The sequence below is a fragment of the Helianthus annuus genome, chromosome 3 (genome assembly GCF_002127325.2).
Source record: "Helianthus annuus cultivar XRQ/B chromosome 3, HanXRQr2.0-SUNRISE, whole genome shotgun sequence".
NCBI classification, from domain to species: domain Eukaryota; kingdom Viridiplantae; phylum Streptophyta; class Magnoliopsida; order Asterales; family Asteraceae; genus Helianthus; species Helianthus annuus.
The window spans coordinates 169016256-169036827 of NC_035435.2; the positions used below are offsets into that span (position 1 = coordinate 169016256).

At 32.6% G+C, this 20572-nt stretch overlaps 2 protein-coding genes and 1 long non-coding RNA gene across 3 annotated transcripts; 2 read left to right on the forward strand and 1 right to left on the reverse strand.

Moving 5' to 3' along the window:
- Nucleotides 1-4387: 4387 nt before the first annotated feature.
- Nucleotides 4388-5003, reverse strand: LOC110928320. The gene is made up of 3 exons (XR_004888935.1): nucleotides 4950-5003; nucleotides 4765-4822; nucleotides 4388-4470 (listed from the first exon to the last, which is right to left on the reverse strand). It is a non-coding gene; the product is annotated as an uncharacterized LOC110928320 (long non-coding RNA).
- Nucleotides 5004-7079: 2076 nt separating this feature from the next.
- On the forward strand, nucleotides 7080-10157 carry LOC110930745 (light-harvesting complex-like protein 3 isotype 1, chloroplastic). Its single transcript, XM_022174113.2, has 3 exons — nucleotides 7080-7549; nucleotides 8052-8189; nucleotides 9736-10157. The coding sequence occupies exons 1-3, from the start codon at nucleotides 7201-7203 to the stop codon at nucleotides 9969-9971; spliced, it is 723 nt and encodes a 240-aa protein (XP_022029805.1). The 5' UTR covers nucleotides 7080-7200; the 3' UTR covers nucleotides 9972-10157.
- A 6553-nt stretch (nucleotides 10158-16710) lies between these two features.
- On the forward strand, nucleotides 16711-19178 carry LOC110928319 (protein FAM76B). Its single transcript, XM_022171384.2, has 3 exons — nucleotides 16711-16858; nucleotides 16959-17249; nucleotides 18843-19178. The coding sequence occupies exons 2-3, from the start codon at nucleotides 16959-16961 to the stop codon at nucleotides 19086-19088; spliced, it is 537 nt and encodes a 178-aa protein (XP_022027076.1). The 5' UTR covers nucleotides 16711-16858; the 3' UTR covers nucleotides 19089-19178.
- The last annotated feature ends 1394 nt before the right edge of the window (nucleotides 19179-20572 follow it).

Sequence of the window (20572 nt, forward strand, 5' to 3'; positions counted from 1 at the left end):
GAAATTTTCCGGGTAGGAAAATTTAATTTATAACAAATAAAAGTATAAAAATAACACTTTAACATCTAAAGTATCCTCTTTTCCTTTTCTCCATCATAAATTTTTAATTGGTTTCTTAAACTTTTTCTTGTTGTAAAGAGCCATAAAAACATACAAAAGCAAGAATGTAAAGTAAACGTCTATATTTAGAGCATTTACATTGGAACCTCTATTCTATATTATATAGAGAAAATAATAGAGAAAACAACAAAAATACCATCACATTGGAATTTCTATAATAGAAAAAAAATAAAGTAAAGTACACCTCTATATTTATAGGGTCACATACATTCAACCCTCAATATTGAGTGTGTAATATCTAATATGATTTTGAAAAGGTTCATTTATACCACAGCCTCACCAATTTTGAAAAGACCCATTTTTAAAAAAAGACTCATTTCATCACAACATGTTTAATCGAGTTAATCACAGGTTATCCTCTAAATATCTTTTGACATCTATACATAAAATAAATACAAACAAACTATTCATAAGTCCGTCTTTAAACAATTTTTCAAAGTTTACCTACTTGAGCAATTAGAGATAAATATAAAGCAAATCACCCGTTAGGTAAAAACAGTTGAAATTGCGTTTTTTTTTTCAGTAAACCAAACTTTATTAATCACCAAAAGAGGCATACAAACAACAATTAAGCTTCCAAAAAAACACACTAAGATACATCCAAAATACTTTTACCCCATTACACATCCAATCACTTTAGAAAAATTATCTATACACATACTCTAACCAAAGTCTAAACCAGAGAAAGTGGACCAGATTGAGAGATTGACGCCTATCGATCTGTTAATCATCCACCAGAGAGTAGCCTCCTTAATGTCTTGCACTATTTTAGTTTGAAAATCATCGACCCCTTTGAAGATCTTATCATTTATCCTTAACCATAGCCTTCATACTGTCATGAGAAATACAATATAAATTGGCATTTTTTTCCATGGGCGTATCCAGACTAATTCTACATACACAAACCTTCCAACATATTGATTTAGCGAAGATACGTGAAGCGAACAAAAGACAGGAAGAGCAGCTTTTATATTTTTTTATCATACCTGTAATCATTTTATAAATAATGCTATACAAAATTACAGGAAGAGAAACTGTTATAGTTATTTTTTTATAATATCAATCATAATGCTATACACACCTTGTCGTAGCTTAAACACATTTCTTCAAATTATGGCCCAATTTGATCAGATTCTAAAAAATGAAGAAAGATTATCATGAGATACTGTAAAACTGGGGTTTAGGATGTAAACCATAAAAATAACAAATTAATTTAGATGATTAGCCTTGCAGAAAACCCAAATCGGGAAAGTTTACCTGAATCGTTAACGAAAAAAATCAGACTCAGATTGGGTTACTCAAGCGGATATTAATCACTGGAATAAGATCGGGTATCAAACATAAGAGCACACATGAGTTGATTAATGGAACAAAATGGTGAGGAGATGAATAAACATCAGTGAATCGAATAGAGATCAATTTCCCATAGGATCCCATTTAAGATATATGGATATATATAGATATAGATAAAGAACGTGCAAGATATACCTTTCCTTCAACTTCTCATAGGATCCCATTCAAGAGTTCCTTGTAGGGGAGGGAGTATGAAAGAAGCTCATCACCTAAAATTACAAAACACACTTTGAATTAGATATGCAACTCGAGTACAAAAACAATAGTCGAAGAAGACTCGAAGCATCCCTAAAATTACAAATAATATAGTCAAAGCATCTCATAAAAAAATCAAGATTTCAAAGCATTCAAAATTTAAAATCAAACACAATAATGGTTTACTTCAAAATTTAAATTTAAAATAATGATTGACTTCAAAATTTAAAATTTAAAATCTGAAAATCAAATCACTAATATCCAATCCCGTAAATCAAGCAAATTTATTAGGAAAGTATAACTTTTCAAATTTAAATTCAATTTACAGATTCGAAATTTAAAATCAAACACATTAATGGCAAACTTTCAAATTTAAATTTAAAATAATAATTGACTTCGAAATTGAAAATTTAAAATCAAACACAATAATGGTTTACTTCAAAATTTAAATTTAAAATAATGATTGACTTCAAAATTTAAAATTTAAAATCTGAAAATCAAATCACTAATATCCAATCCCGTAAATCAAGCAAACTTATTAGGAAAGTCTAACCTTGTCAAGCAAAACCAACCGACATAGAAACAAACTCATAAGAGAGGGAAAAAATATAAAACAAACAAAATGAGGGGTTTCAAAAAACGTAAATGAATTTATTTATAGAAACACTACAAATTTTCCGGAAATTAATACAATACCAAATTTATTAGTAACTAAAAAATACAGCCAAAATTAAATGAGCATAAAGGATGAAACCAAACATTATACCGGATAAAAAATAGGAAAAAAAACAATAAAACTAAAATTTTTTATTAACATGTCCGACGAAGTTTAATAGTCCGGTAATGGCATAAAATTTAGGGTTAACCATGAAAAAATAAAAAAAAAACAAAACAAAAGAATCATTATTACATATTAATACAATACAAAATTTATTAGTAAAAAAAACAAAGATTTTCAAATTTCAAAAAATATCATAGTTTGATTTGCCAAAAAAAAAACAAAATAACTTAAAAATTATAGAGATTAGCATAAATGATAAAAACTATCATTATACCGGATCAAAAAAACACCAAAAAACGATAACATTAAACTTACCTCTTGTGTTCGAAGAAGATTCAGACTCCTGCAATTGCATAAAAATTAGGGTTTATCATGAAAAAACAAAAAATAAAATAAAAAAAATCACTAAGAGCATCACTCTTTCAAAGACATCAAGAATAGATCTATTAATAAGATTAGATTCGAAAAATTTAAATCATCATCATCAACACAAAAATACAGAAAAATTTATGGGGTCAAATCAATACGCTCTAAGAAGAAATATTTGAATATCAATCTCATCGATATCAGTGCGATTAAGCATTTAAAATAAATAACAATCTAATCTAGTTTACATACCTGCAGAATAAGTGGAATGATCTACAAAAAAAAAGAAGAACAAATTCTAAAAGACTTGAAGATTAATGTGATTGTCGAAAATTATGGAAACTAACACAAAATTTGGAAGCAATTAAAACTTTAATATAAGTTATCTTGATAAATTTGAAAATGCGTTACAATTTAGATAACTTTGATAAGTATCCATAATTGATATAAATTTCAAAAAATTCAAATTTTGAAATAATCAGTCAAAACAATTTACCTAAATAGTTAAACATTATTCAAACTTAAATTCAAAACCAATGAGGTTAATATAGTCATAATATAATCAATATCTAAATGATTGTGAAAAAAATCAATCACAAAAAATACAGAAAAATGATTAAAAAAGTGTAATTAAGCATTTAAAATACATAACAATGTAATCTAGTTTACATACCTGCAGAATAAGTGGAATGATCTAAAAAAAAAGAAGAACAACAAATTCTGAGAAACTTGAAAATTAAGGTGAATGCCGAAAATTATGGAAACTAACACAAAATTTGGAAGCAATTAAAACTTTAATATAAGTTATCTTAATAAATTTGGAAATACGTTACAATTTAGACAACTTTGATAAGTATCCATAATTGATATAAATTTCAAAAATTCAAATTTTGAAATAATCAGTCAAAACAATTTATCTAAATAGTTAAATATTATTCAAACTTAAATTCAAAACCAATAAGATTAATATATTCATAATATAATCAATATCTAAATGATTGTGAAAAAAAATTAATCACAAAAAATACAGAAAAATGATTAAAAAAAGTGCGATTAAGCATTTAAAATACATAACAATCTAATCTAGTTTACATACCTGCAGAATAAGTGGAATAATCTACAAAAAAAAAGAAGAAGAAGAAGAACAAATTCCGAGAAACTTGAAAATTAATGTGATTGTCGAAAATTATGGAAACCAACACAAAATTTGGAATCAATTAAAACTTTAATATAAGTTATCTTGATAAATTTGGAAATACGTTACAATTTAGACAACTTTGATAAGTATCCATAATTGATATAAATTTCAAAAATTTAAATTTTGAAATAATCAGTGAAAACAATTTACCTAAAGAACGATAAAGAAGACTCAAAATAACACCAAATCTATGGAAAACGAACCTGCTTGCAATCGATTGGAAGAATGATCGGCTCTCTAAAGGACCTGTTGTCAACGAAGATATCACAATTTTAAGGATTTAAATAGAGAATGATGGATGAAACATCGCTTAAGCTTAAACAATAATCTGTACTACAACCTTTCTGGTATGTCAAATCATCACTCCCAATTGTTGAACTGTAATAATGTTAGCAAACAACGTCACCTCTGACAATTGCTCAAAATCTACTTCAATACGTGAATTTAATCGGAAAACCTAAAGATGAACATATGATAGAGAACATCAAATAGTAAGCGACATTATCAAACATGAATCGATATTTGAAGAATTGTTACCTATTTGTTGAATCGTTTGGAGAAGACAGTGATGGATCCCATCTTTCAAAAAGCACCAAATCTTGAAAAATATCACAGAAGCACTCAAGAAATGAATATAGGTATTGATGAATGCATAAGTTAGAAATCACTGAAACCCTAAGAAGAGGCGGCGGCTAGGTCTTCCAGACACCAACAACGCCGCAAAAAGAAAATTGAAAACACGGTTACATACCTTATACGCCGCATAATAAGGACTGGTTGCTTCCACTCGCGATTGAAGATGAAGAAATCTAGGGTTCAGGAGATTGCAAATAACATATTAAAGATTGATAGATGATATCTAGGGTTTAAGGAAGAAATAGATAGTGTTTAACAATGACAAAGAAAAATCAAAGAGGGAAAAGAAAAATAACATACCTATGTTTTTCGAAGATCAATCGATGAAGAAGGAAGAACCGGATGCAGGAGATGAGTATTAGGGTTTTGGAGTGAAGTGAAGCGTATTAAAGAAGCTAAAGAGGATGGTTTTGGCGGAAAAAAGCAAAAAAAAAAAATGGTGTAAGCAAATGCCACGTGGCAAGTAATGGCTTAAGCTAATGCCATGTGGCTTAAGCTTGTTTTGCTTTATTAGAAGTAGTAGATAATTATCAAAGCAAATAACAAATCACCAAATTTCAATTTTAATTTTTATTTCAGATTTCATCATCAGAATTCAAATTTTGATTTTTAAGATCCACGTAAACTTCATATTTCAACGGTATACACGTGTGTACTTGGATATAAATAGAACAGTACACATGTGTACTCAACATCGTACATATGTGTAATTAGCTACATAATACATACATAGAAACAATACCTGTAAAACTATTTTATATTTATCAAATTACAAGTTCCATAATGTTTTCCAAACCAAACAAAAAAAATATATAATTACAAGTTCCAGTTTCGTAAAAACAATAAACCCAACATAATCGAAAAAACAAAAAAACATAATCTTTTGCAACTATTCGCCACGTTGTATGCTGAATCATCTTTATCGACCAAGCAAACAAACATATGTGAATCATCCTTATCGACCTTCCATCTCCACTTTTCTCGTTAACGACATCTCCTATAATAGAAAAAAAAAACTCAGCAACTAATACTTTGCATAATTCACAAGTGTACATTAACAACTTTACACATTCAATACACAAAAAATTCTGAGATATCACAAAAACAGACGCTATACACATGTGTACATCACATTAAAAACAGAGGAAAATCATAATATACGTGTGTACTTCGCATTAAAAACAGAGCAAAATCGGAATACACATGTGTACACCCGCTTCAAAAATAGAACATAACAAACAAAAAACACATTGTACATATGTGTACAACCCAGTGTACAATCTTCATCACATTTTCCCCTAAAAAACAATAACAATAATCAGAATACACATTAATCATATAATAATTTCACATGGTAGAATCAAGAATTTCACATGACAATCTATGACACAAAGATAAAGTTATTGTACCTCAAATCGTGAATCACGTGAACCTTTTGAAAACTAACAATTTATGATAACTTCACCTGAACCTTTTTTCCATTCACCTTCCTCGGATCCCTAAACAAAAAACGTACCCTAAATCGATCGATGTCGGTAGTGGTGAATTTCGTTGATGTCGATCGATGTCGGCAGTGGTCTCCTCTGCTTTTCATTGATGTCGGCGACGCTGCTATGTGAGAGAGAAAGATGTGTGGGATTTTGAAACCTAATTGTAGATATAAACGGGATTTATGCAATCAAGATGATATGGAAATTACACATATGCCCTTATTCTCTTAATTAAATAGTAACAAATAACCAAATAATTACCATCATGCCATTCACTTAAAATCTCAAGATCATAAAAATTAAGGGCCCAGATTAGTTCACGCAGTTCACGCTGAAGAAAATGTTCACGTTTAAACCTAATCCTATATATATATATATATATATATATATAATAAACTTTTTATTTGATCATACCATATAAATACCATAAAAGATTTTCTTGTAAAGTGTAAAAGTTATTATATCTTTTTACAACAAATTATTTTATGCCATAAATATAGTGTAAAGTTGTTGAATTCTGTTTTATAACCCCACCAAATGTTCTTGTAGGCATTGATTTACTCTCACCAAACGTTTACTAAACAAATTTTCCGAGTTAATTACATAGTTAGTCCCTGTAGTTTGCTCAAAATAACATACTTAGGTACTAATAGTTTAAAATCACATTCTGGGGTATTAACTTTTCATTTTGTAACATTTGGAGGTATTAACGTTATTTGTAGGTTTAAAATCAAATTCTATTAGTACCTAAATATGTTATTTTATACAAACCACAGGGACTAATTATGTTTATACCCTAGAAGTTAATACCTCCAAACGTTACAAAATGAAAAGTTAATACCCTAGAAGGTGATTTTAAACTATTAGTACCTAAGTATGTTATTTTGTGCAAACCACAGGGACTAACTATGTAATTAACTCTATATCTTTAAAACCCAATCCCCCAATGCTTACATACTCTCAACACCCCCATCAATTCTCAGCCTCAAGTTATCCCCAAACAATCACACACACACACACACCATTCTCAGAACTTTTTTTCTCTTTTCAAACAGTAAACGATGACGTCATCAATGGCTTTCTTATCATCAACACCAACAAAGCTCCCATCTTTCTCACCATCCTCCAAAACCCACTTCCCAATTAACCCATTTCTTTCTCTAAAGCCTCAAAGATACCATTTTGCGTCTGTTAGAGCTGCTGAAATTGGGTCTGGAGCTGCTGTTGTTGTGGAGGAGAAGAAAGATTCTGAGGTTAAGGCTGCGGAGGAGGGTAACGGAGCTCCGGTGGCGGCTGAGGTGGAAGAAGTGGGTGTGAAATTTGAAGATCCTAAATGGGTTTCCGGGACTTGGGACTTGAAGCAGTTTCAGAAAGATGGAGCTACTGATTGGGATGCTGTTATTGATGCTGGTGAGGTTTTGCACACCATGTGTTTGATGAAATTCCTGAATGAAATGTTATCAGTTTTTTTAAAGATATATGGTAGTGTCTTAGTGGTTGATATCTGGGATTTAGACATTGAATTGAGTCAAGTATAATTAGGGTTTGTTTAGCAAGTCTAGTTCAATGCATTTACATGTACAAAATTATCAAAATTCAACAAAAACCATAGGTTTTAAATTTGCCTTTCATGGGAGGGGAAAAATATTTAAATTGATTTATCTTCATATATACTCCAGAATTTGCCTCAATTAAGCAAGAAATATGTTTACTGTTCTTGAAAATCGTGTTCGTCGTTCTTTCACAATGTAGCCTTCGACGAAACGGTTAAGGACTCAAGGCAATGTAATTGTAAACTGCTGAGTTTTGTTCCCTTTTTAGACGTTCTTTTTACGACTTTATGTAAATGAAGATGGTAATGCGTTTACTTGTGTTTGAAGATTGTATTGACGTTCTTGGTACTACTTTCCAGAGGTTAAAAGGAGGAAATGGCTTGAAGACAATCCGGAATCTTCTAACAATGACTTCCCTGTAGTTTTTGATACCTCGATTATTCCCTGGTGGGCGTGGATGAAACGCTTTCATCTCCCTGAAGCCGAACTACTCAATGGTTAGCCCATCATTCTGTCCCTGTTTTTGAATTCTTATAATCGGAGCGCTTGTTGTCACATTGACTCAAAGTTTTATATTCCGGAATATTTTTGACAGTTTCAACCAAAAACTCAATTAAATCTGGAATACGTACTCGAAAACAAAATTTCGTAGAGTAAACTTTCGTTTTGCTCCCTGTGGTTTGATCACTTTAACGGTTTTGCCCCAAACCTTTAAAAATAGTCATTTTCCTCCAATAGTTTGCTATGGTTTTTCCATTTTGCTCCCCGCCTCTAACTCCATCCAAATTGTCTGTTTTTCCATTTTGCTCCCCGCAGGGAGCAAAATGGAAAAACCATAGCAAACTATTGGAGGAAAATGGCTATTTTTAAAGGTTTGGGGCAAAATTGTTAAAGTGACCAAACCACAGGGAGCAAAACGAAAGTTTACTCAATTTTATATTTCAGAATATATTTTTAGGCCTAAAAATGGTCTTTTATACCGGATGAAACTATTTTTGAGAGGTTCAACCAAAAATTTAGAATTAAATCAGTAGCACACGGCACACGCTATTTTAATTTATTTGAAATAAAATAAAAACTATAAAAAAACTTGAAATTTTGGGAAGAGTAAAGTACACGGATAGTCCCTGTGGTTTTTGAAAATTTTGGATTTGGTCCTCAGCTTTCTAAAAGTCCATGTACATGGACGGTCCCAGTGGTTTGCACCTTGTAATGCATTTGGTCCCAGCCAACAAATCTAAAGGTTTCAGGAGGTCCAATGTAGGGACTAAATGCGTTACAAAGTGCGAACCACAGGGACCATCCATGTACTTTTGGTGAAAGTTGGGGACTAAATGCATTACAATGTGTAAACCACCGGGACCATCCATGTACTTTTGGAAAGCTGGTGAACAAATCCAAAATTTTGGAAAACTACAAGGACTATCTATGTACTTTACTCTTTTGGGAAATACTGAAACTCGAGCCCCAAATGATGTAATTTGCATACTGTTTCATAGGGCTGCAAATGAACCAAACGTTCGGTGAACAGTTCGTGAACCGTTCGGCGGGAAGTTCGTTTATTAAACAAACGAAGACGAACAAAAAATTCCGTTCGTGTAGTTAAATGAACAAACACAAACAGAGGTCGCATTCGTTCATTTATGTTCGTGAACTTTGGTAACGTGTTTGTTTATGTTCGATGGTTCATTAGTGTTTTTAGTTTTTATATTTTATCTAAATACTTCAAAATGCTGAAATTAAATATTTGATAATTGTCAGTGTATTATATATTTTGTTAACGAACGCTTGTTTGTTTCAATTTATGTTCATCAACGTTCGTTTTTGTTCCTTGCCTAAAATTAACAAACAAACACAAACGAACACGAACAAGTTCATTTCCTTAACAAACGAACACGAACACAAAATCTCGTTCGATAAGTGTTCGTGAACACATATATTTCTTAACAAACGAACATGAACAAGGTCTTGTTCGTGTTCGTTCGGTTCGTTTGCAGCCCTGTGTTTCACATGTACAGTTGGTGCTGAAACGTTATTTTGCAGGTCGAGCTGCAATGGTGGGGTTCTTCATGGCTTACTTTGTGGATAGTTTGACCGGGGTGGGTTTAGTTGACCAAATGGGAAACTTCTTCTGCAAAACGCTTCTTTTTGTAGCAGTAGCCGGCGTTCTATTGATCCGTAAGAACGAGGATATTGATACCTTAAAGAAATTGATTGATGAGACGACGTTTTACGACAAGCAGTGGCAAGCAACTTGGCAAGACGAGAAAAAAGAATAACGTATGGGCGATAATCAAATGAAGCATAAAGTTTGAATCTTTTTTTTATGTTTGTTGTAGATCATCTTTCTTGTAGCTTATGGTTTGATGATTCAGTGTTGTTTATGTGATGTTATAATGATGTAATTTTGATCACTACAAGATCACACCAATTTAATGAGTGAATTTGTTTCAAGGGTTGTTTAAGTGATGTTATAGTAGGGATGCCAATCGAACCTGAACCTGATGGGTAAACCTGAAACCCGACAAATTTGTGACGGGTTTGGGATCGGTTAATCGGGTTTTGGAGCAGTTTTTATCTTTCTATTTTTTCTTTTCTTTTGCGGGTTTGAGATGAGAGGGGATTGTGATTTGATGATATACCCGTTTACCGACCCAATTACCTGATAAAGTGTACCCGTTTACCCGATTGTATACCCGATATAATTTTTTGTTATATTTAAATATGTATATATATGTGATACGTCCATTTTTAATACGTATAGGTATTTTATTCGTTATATATTGTAGTTATTTGATATATTTATATAGTGATAATACTAAATGTAACTGATTAGTGGTTATAGATACACGATGGGTTGTGGGTCAGGTATACCGAACGGGTAATTTTTTTGAATTAACGGGTTTACCTGATAGGTATTTACCTGCTAGAAACCTGACAGGTTTTAAAACAGGTTTGGGATAAGCTTATCTAATCGAGTTTGAGGTTGGAATTACCTAAACACGACACATAGTCATCCCTACGATATAGCATGAGTATTGTTTTAAAACTACTTTAAAGATACTGTGGGTGTCCCAAAGGACCAAAGACACATCATGTTGATGGGTTGTACATTGGGGGATGATGTACAACATCTTACTGCATAAGAAAGAAACATATCATGATTTTGGTGCTATAAACTTTTAATGTTTAGATGTACTAGTTATGACAGTTGAATACTTATGGGGCAACAAAATCATCGGCTGTGGTGGTTTTATACATGTTTACTTCATTGTTCATTCAATAACAGTCAACATCACAAAAGAAAGACATGAGAAAAAGTTAAATACACTTTTTAAGAGAATAAAATACCAGTCACAATATACACCTTGTTATGTTTGAAGTTTTTTCGTCCCGATTGCGGTGTGCTTATATAATGTATATATGTGTGAGCCCTCGGAGGGCAAAAGTGAAGTTGCAGTAATTTTAACGTTTTTTTACTAATTTCGTAAAAATAACGTTAAAAGTGGTGGACGGTTAATCATACATCATGTGGTGGCGTTGATAGTCGAAAGACAAAAGGGTGCATACACTAATTGACCTTTGTCCCGATTGCTTAGTGTTATGTGTCTTATGTCGAAGGCTTGATGCAAAACTACTACCGAGTCAGGGGTCTCATTGGAAGCAGACGTTGTATTCCTACGGGGTAGATGATGATAACGATGATATTATGGTCAAGTTTTTACGCTCAAACTCGATAAAAGTTCAACTCGAATGAACTTAAGCTCGAGCCAAACCAATGGCGGACTCAGAACTGATTTGCTGGGGGTGCGGATGAGTGGTTCAAACATATTTTCAGGGGGTGCGGTCGGGTTTTTTGCCTAAAAAGTACACTAATTTTTTTCAAGGAGTGCGTCCCCCCACCCTGGGCTTCACCTAGGTCCGCCCCTGAGCCAAACTCGAGTAGCTTGAAAAATATGAATGTATAAATATAAAGAGAAATCAAAACACTAAACAGTAGTAAAATTAAACTTTGATAAAAAAATGTAAATACTGAAACTTGATTGGAATTTTTTTTTGTTGAACATTATTAACGTTTTCTAGTTGATACGTTAAAGATCCAAATATCCGATCACAATAAAATGACAGGTAAACGAACGATAAACTGATTATTTCAACTGAATAAGACTGGAGGGTATGGGGGCCGGCCCTGCCCGGCGCCGGACCCCCACACTGCCCCCCGGAGCCTCGTCCTATCTTCCCTGTCCTCCAGCCAACGCCCAAGCCGGGCCACTCCTTCACACACATACCTATACATACATACATACATACATACATACATACATACATACATACATACATACATACATACATACATACATACATACATACATACATACATACATACATACATACATACATACATACATACATACATACATACATACATACATACATACATACATACATACATACATACATACATACATACATACATACATACATACATACATACATATATATATATATATATATATATATATTTAGTCCCATCCTCCACCCCTTTGGTCCATCCCCTTTAGGCCCATCCTCACTCCCAGTAACGTGGCGGCCCATCCTCTTATCCCCATACCCTCCGGTCTAACACATGTAATGTATAATGTATGAATCTCATGCATAGACTATAATATTAATAAGGGGTCTCGTAATAATTATCAACCACCTATGAATAGAAAATTGTTCACTTCAAAATCAATATTTTTGTGCTAATAAATAAATTCTAACCTTTTTTTGTAGAAAAGTACATTCTACGCAAATCTTGCATGCTATTGTTCAAACCATATAATATCTATTTTCACAAGAACGTGTGTGAGGCATGTTTGTACCATTGATTTTATGCTTGTTGATGAAACACTAGATAGGACTGGCTCAGGGCTGTCTCCGAAAATGATAAAAATATTTAGGGCCTCGGGCGAGACAAAAATGGGCCCACTACTTATAATATAAAATCATCAGTTATATATCAAAAAACTACAATACGACTATTATTCTATAAAATAAACAAAACAAAAGTAGTTCAGAAAAAAGATTGAACTTACTTAAGCGAATCGTGCGACTCTCCTAACGTTTTTTGATAAAAAACTGTTTGCATTAGCTACATTCACCTATCAACATCGAATAGCTAAAAGAAAAATCAAACATCCAAGATCAATACTTACAATATTGATACCAACAAGATTTACTAATTTTACAAAGAAACAGCAAGCAACATATGATCATAAAACTCTAGTATTAATTAGGAGCAACTTAAATTTAATGTATATAAAACAGAATCTAAAAAGATGCATCACAAACAAAAATTTATGAAACTATGAAAACTAGAAAATAAAGTTAAAGCTCAACAGATCGGCTACAAAAAATAAAAAAAAAACAAAGGTAAAAGAAAAGGCAAAACTAAGAATCGAACACAGAACCATCAAGAACAAAACTGAACTACTAACCAGCTGGAAGACTAAATTATATATTAATATAAGCAAGCCCCAATTATACATATTAATAGTAAACAAAATTTTAAATTCCGGGCCCTTTTTAGTTTTGGGTCTCGGCTACCGCCCGGGCTGCCCAGCCCAATAACTGGGCCTGGACTGGCTATTTAGCTGGATCGTCTCATACAGGAGGGTTCAACCTTTATTCTTCACTCGGTGAATGACTGATTCTTCCGGGATATCCTACAAAATGAACAACACTGGTGACTCGCTACAAGGAGGAGAAGATGGGGGTTCTCCTTGTAACCACCCTCCGGCGTGAGAATAAGTAATCGCTTTGAGGATAAGTGTGTGTATAGAACAAGAGAATAAGAAATCGGATCCTTAAACCTAGAGGTTGAGTCTTCTATTTATAGCCGGAGAATTGTGAAGGAAGGAGATCGCCAGCTAGTCGTTGTCTGCCAGCTGTTCGACCTAGGAGGAATATTCATTCTATCCCCTTTGACTTAGTCAGGCCTGGAGGTGACGTGGCGCATGGTTATTTGCTCCAGCTTAGCGTCCTTTTGTACTGGCTGTCGGTCTGTCCCCTAGAGATCTTGGGATCGGTGTTGGCGGCCCGCCATTAGTGCCACATGTCGTCCTTTCTGTCTGCCGAGAGTATCTTCTTGTTCGCCAGGTGTCGCTTTCCAGAATCTTCTGAAAACTTTTGTGCTGCGAGATCGCCAGCTTAGAGTGATGTGGTCTCTTAACACGTGTCCATTCGTGATTTGGTACCATACCTTCACTTGTATTAATATAATATAATGGTCACAAGACAAATCTGCATGATTTGAAAGTTTTGTAATTGTTTCTTTTTTTTTTTCAAAATTGGTGGCCGGTTAAAAGATTTTTAAATATAACCGGTTAAATGTACCGACGACAGATGGTGTTGCATGAATTGGCATACGGCCAAAATATTACTTGTTTTGGCTTTATATTAATAAACGATAAAATAAATGTATGGTGAAATTTATATAGTGTTTAACCTAATCTATTAGAATGTATGAAATCTATATTTTCACAATAACAATAGAAAATAGTTATGATCATTGAAAGCAATAGCAATAATCAATAACTCACAATAACAATAGAAAATAATTATGATCATTGAAAGCAATAGCAATAATCAATAACAACAGAAAATAGTTATGATCATTGAAAGCAACAGCAATAATATATATTACATGCAGATATACACAGATAATTATTGCAGGCAAAGACTTGATGGCATGACAAATTCAAAACAATAATTGTTTAGTTATATGTTCAGAAATACATACATTGTCAAGACATCTAAGAGCACGGGGTATGGGGATTGGGGATTGGGTTGGGGGCATTGTTCGACACGTGGTGAGTGTGGGCTCTACCAGACCACCCCAAAAAGGTGGAGTGTGGAAGCGGTGTGGCCAGACCGGCGTGGGGTGACATGTGGATTTTTTTATATAGTTGACATTTATATAATAAAACACAAACTTATGTTTTTGTTTTGCGTTAAATTAGCTTTGTTTTCTATGAGTTTTTGTTTTGCGTTTTTTCCCGAATTTGATCATCATTTGGTTGTTATTAAACACGGTGTTTGGGGTCGCATTTGGCCCCTCGTGTTTTTTTTTATACCCTGGACTTTCTAATATGTGTTCGTATAAATTCGATCGTCGACGCTTTACGTCACGTGAGTTACTGGGTGTTAAAAATTTGTGTTTTTATTTTACGCCTTTTCCCGGTTTTGGTCGTCGTTTGGTTACTACTTAGCATAGTTTTATGCACCCCCCCTCCCCCGCACCGCAACGCGGGGTATTAAGACTAGTTAATATTGTATAGTAACTTCTTTCAACATCTTTCTATACTAATAAATGAAAAAAAAATGGACACGTATTCACACTCTGGTGCTTTCACCTTATTTTCCTATTTATCTCTTATATTAAATATTAATAATTTAAAACAAAAATTAGATAAGAATAAATATTTGTTTTTCTATAAATAATTTTAAACAAATATTTAAATAAAGATAAACGTTTGTTTTTTTATACAATTATAAAGTTAAATTCCGAGTATTATGAGTAGATATATATACTTTGGAGTTCGGTGATTGAAATTATGGTAAATTACGAATCAAAGGTTCCCGTTTGGTATATAACTAATAAATGTATTATTGTTTTTTTAATAGAATAAATAATTATTCTAGGTTCAGGGCATATGTTTATATCAAATTATACGTGATTTTAGATGCATCGCTATAATGGTTTGAACTCATCATTAGACCATCTCCAATGCTATGGATGCCCTTAAGCATCCTTAGCTGTCACGTCATCTGCCACATCATATCCTTACAAATCCTTAAAACCTTCATTTTATCTCTAACCCTACAAATATCCTTGCTCTTCTAAATTCCCATCTCATCACCTATCAACTACACACAATATTTAAATTAAACTTTTTTTCTTATAGTTTGGGCCCACCTTATCACCAAAACCAATACAAACACCCATCCATAATTAAGGGCTTTACTAGTAAGGGCCTCAAAGGGCACCCTTGCTCCAATGGCAAGGGCTTGTGAGGACTTGCAAGGGCAAGGGTATTTAGAATGCATTGGAGATAGTCTTATAGTCGCATAATTTTTTCAAATGTCAAATATTGACTACTTAGTTTCACCTTTGAAATGTTAGACATACTTTATCGCACATTGCATCAATGTTTAGAAACAACACTATTTTTAAATATAACAATTCTATACTCCATTCAAAGATAATTTAATTCTCGATTTTACGGTATAATTCATAAAAAATGATGAAATATTTAAAAACGTGGGGATCGATCTCCACCTTTTTGTATCGTAAACTCTCTTGAATACAAATTTGAGATGAGTGTTTTATGAATAAAATAAACAAATAAGCATGAAGGTGCATAAAACTAACTAAAATCATTGTATCTCATAATATGAACGTATCATAAAAACGGGATTTAACCCTATGTAATACATTTGTTTTTTACCTAATAATAAATAAAAAACGAACTAAAATGTTATAATAAGTAAATAGAATACCAAAGTTCATTTTTAAAAGATAAATCTTGACGATTGATGTGTTAACATATGACATTATATTTTATTCAACACGAGTTTTTTTAAAGATATATTTTTTATTATTTATTATATAAAATTATATGTAAGCAGCATGTGTAATACATGGGGTTTAAACCTAGTATTATTAATATATAGTAAAAGTAAATTGTATCTTAGTATATGGACTTGCATGAGTATAAGCGTGTCCATTCGGTTGACGATCAACCTAAAGAATTTATGCAAGACTAACCGCTAATTGGCCTGCACCGTTGTATTGTACAATCTTTTAAATTTATTATTAACTTTAATTTAATATTAGTATTATAATTTATCCTCAAAGAAAAAAGTTTCTATCGACTTTAACTTTGAAGTAACTAGTCTTCTATATAAGTTAAAATAGGATCAATAAGAATGGACATGGTTGACACCTATGTCAAGAGTTACCTAATACCAATAATATATTTTAGCATACACAATTTACATGGTTATGTGAAGAAACCGTTTTTCATTTTCTATATATGCTTATGTCAAATAAGTCAAGTGGAGCATTGTTCATATCAATTTTTTCTATGTTCATCTATCTTGATTGCTTCTCCTCCTATTGGTAACTCCTTCTCTCTCTTCATCGTATATGTATATAAAAATGTGTTTTCCTATGGATTTTGGGTTTGATTTTGATAATAAAGGGTTGATTGACATAGTAGATGGCATGTTGCAAAGAAAAAGCTGTTTTGGTGGCTGTTTACAAGGAGAACCCAAGTAAGAGAAGATTAACAACGAGAAACAGCGATAATATTAAACACCACCACCATCATCACCACCACCATCTGCACATCCATCAATCAAAGGACAACAAAGGAAACAGAAGAGCCGAGCTTCTTAGCTACTCGCAACGTCTTCGGGAGTCTTCAAAAGTTAAAGCATCCACACCTCCTCACCATGCTAAGCCTTTGGTAGCTTCTACCTCCAACGACCAAGAAACGGCCGTAACTCAGGTAATTCGTGTCACAAATATATATACATATACATATACATACATAGAGGGAGGTTCATTTGAGAAGAAAATTTAATTGAGAAGAAAAAGAACAAAGGGTGCAATTGTAAAATATTAAGTAGTCATTTTTTCAACTCATTTATTACAATCTTTAACTAATTAATTACTCGTAAAGACTATTATTCTCTACACAAATTTTCATTGCCAACACACCTAAAAAGTTATCCTACACATTTCGAAAATTATCTTACACATACTTAAATTTATCCTATACAACTCGTAATTTATCCTACACACCTAATAATTTGTCCTACACTCTAAAATAATTTTTTTTTTTAATTTTTGAAAAAATATATATATATATTGAAAATAAGTTACAAATTTAATGTTTAGCTATTAAAAAGGAAGACTAGATATTAATGATCTATGTAAGTTTACAAACATACCCTTACATTAAAATTAAATGCAAATATTAAATGAAGTAAAATGAAACATTCTTATTGGTTGAAACTTATTCTTTTTTATTCTTAAAAAAAATTCTTCTCATTTGAACCTTCCACTACATACATATACGTAATTATGATATGATATTTAGAAGTTGCTAAACTATTCAAAAAGTTACACTGAAGTTGCGAAGTTGCGAAATGACCAAAACAATATTGTCACTAAAGCATCAATTGTAGTTTTGAGAACAAACTTGTTTAAAAGTTATAAATTACATAACTTAACTAAATTGTTACACCAATGTGAGACTAGCTCACCTAGTAGAGTCTTTTACCTTTTTAAGGAGAGTTCGCTGGTTCAAGTCTTCACAAGGGTGAATATTTTAATTATCGATGTAATATATTAAGAATAAGGGTTGCCATTAAAAAAAAGATAATTGTTTACTCAAATGTGAATCAATTCAAGATTGATAATTAAAAATATTTTAACAAATCTAGTGTCATGTTTGTCATTTTACTAACTTCAATAGAAATTTTTTTATCCTTTTTATAACTTTCTTGATTTTGTTTAGAGTAAATTTTATGTTTTCGTCCCTGAGGTTTGTCCATTTTAACTAGTTTAGTCCAAAAATCTAATTTATAACAAAACTATCCCTAAGGTTTGCATTTCTTAACGTTTTTCATCCATAAGGTTTGCATTTCTTAACGCTTTTCATCCCTAAGAATAAAATGAAAAAGCACCCTTAGGGATGAAAACGTTAAGAAATGCAAACTTCAGGGCTGGATTTGTTATAAATTAGATTTTTGGACTAAACTAGTTAAAATTGACAAACCTCAGGGACAAAAACATAAATTTACTCTTTTGTTTATTTAAAATTAACATTAATTAAATCAGAGCAATATTTGTGCTACATATGATATTATATATGTTGTACTAGCGAGTTGTATTAACCTTTTTTAATGGCAGCGCTTGTTTCTACTCTATTCACCAATAATTTAAAGTTATTCACCTTTGCATAGGATTACATATTAACTAGTTGGATCATGTGTGGTGTTGTTGTTTACAATCACTTCCATATATTTCGTTAAGTATACGCTTAAGACAACGGTTTTTGATCAAACGGGTGTTTTAACGATATGTAACCGGGTAGGCACATGAAGTTCAAAAGAAACAAAAGCTAAAGAAGCAATCGAGTCCCCCGGATATGAAGACGATATTCAAGTGTTTTGCTATGTCACATGCTAAGAGAAAGGTGAAAAAGAATAAGAAGAAGAAGAGCAGTGAATCAGCTTCAAAAAAGGCAAATGTGATAATGAAAAAGTTTAATTCAAGAACTCAGAAAGGAGCACGTCGATTTTTCTCAAAATTGAAGGCAATCATACAAAAATATAGGTGAAATTGAACAGATATAATATTTATATCATGAAAGTTTGGTCTTGTTTGGTTTGGTTTATTTATTTACTGTATTATATATATATTTGTGATATTAGAAACCATTATCAAATTCATATCTTGTTTGCGTATTTTTATTTAATCTCCTCTAAAGTGGTGGGATTGACAAGTTAATGATTGTATTTAAACGAGTTGACTCTTACCCGCGCGTTGCGGCGGGGCCGTCAAATCGAACAAATAATAAACTTTAAAGCATTGTACGCATGCGCATTGCGGAGTATTATGTAAAATTTTATCATGGTAAAGAATAACCAGATCGGGACGATAACATTGCTTAGTTATGGTATGGGAAATCGATATAGCAAAGAAACACCAAATACCCAAAATGCTTTACATCGATCGTGCCTGTATATAAAAAATATTGTTTTTGACATTAAAATGAACTTATTCTTATAGACTGCTTTTTGTATCTCTACTCTATGTGAATAAAATAGAAGAAAAAAATAAATTAAAGTTTTGAAGATGAACATTTACTACTAAGATCATTAAGGAAAATAATTCTAAAGAACCTTTTATGAAACCAATATTTGTACCTATGAAAGTGCGTTATTAATTTTTATTAAACTTATTTTTGATTGGTCGACTTCAATAAATTGTTAAAACATTTTATTTGGAGCGACGCCACGGATACGGCATTTTAAGGTAAATACGTAGTTTGTTAAGTTAGGGGTTGTTTCACAATCTGAATTGTTAAGTGCTGAACCATTAAGAGCCTGTATAATGCTTAATCGTTCAGTAAAAGTCTGACTAATTCAGATTAGAGGTCTTAACTATTCAGAATCTGTATAATACTTAACCCTTCAGAGGCAAATGTCTGAACCATTCAGACATCTGCTCGTGAAACAAACAGTCTAAACCATTAAGTGCTAAACCAGTAAGACTAAACGGTATGGGGGCCGGCCCTGCCCCAGCGAGCCCCGGCGCCGCACCCCCACACCGCCCCCTGCCCCGTCCCGTCTTCTCCGTTGCCCCAAGGACGCCCAAGCCGGGCCACCGTTCTCTCTCTTTCAGCTTTCTCTCTCCTCTCTCTCTAAAAAATCCAATCAATGATATTTTTTAATTGTTTTTATAAATAGTGTGGGGCCTCATCCTCCACCCCCATAGTCCATCCCTTTTAGGCTCATCCTCACTCTCGATGATGTGGCGGGTGACGTGGCGGCCCATCCTCACTCTCGATGATGTGGTGGGTGACGTGGCGGCCCATCCCCTTGGGGATGAGCCTCACCATACCGGATAACCTAAGAGTCCCATTAAAAGGTAAACAAATAGCCCTAACTTCTCAATATAGAAAAAATACGGACTATAATTTTCAATCGTGAAAGAGACTCATTGATTTTTTTTTAAGGGATACCACTTTAATTCATTGTGGCTTTACGCTGTGTTCCCGAGTTAAGTTAAGAAGAGAAAAGAAAGGATTTTCTCATTTTC

Excerpts from the sequence above, each read along its gene's own strand:
- LOC110930745 (XM_022174113.2), top strand. The coding sequence starts at position 7,201 with ATGACGTCATCAATGGCTTTCTTATCATCAACACCAACAAAGCTCCCA. Across the intron at positions 7,550-8,051 it reads GGATGCTGTTATTGATGCTG|AGGTTAAAAGGAGGAAATGG; the intron begins GTGAGGTTTTGC and ends ACTACTTTCCAG. Across the intron at positions 8,190-9,735 it reads TGAAGCCGAACTACTCAATG|GTCGAGCTGCAATGGTGGGG; the intron begins GTTAGCCCATCA and ends GTTATTTTGCAG.
- LOC110928319 (XM_022171384.2), top strand. The coding sequence starts at position 16,959 with ATGGCATGTTGCAAAGAAAAAGCTGTTTTGGTGGCTGTTTACAAGGAG. Across the intron at positions 17,250-18,842 it reads AAGAAACGGCCGTAACTCAG|GCACATGAAGTTCAAAAGAA; the intron begins GTAATTCGTGTC and ends GTAACCGGGTAG.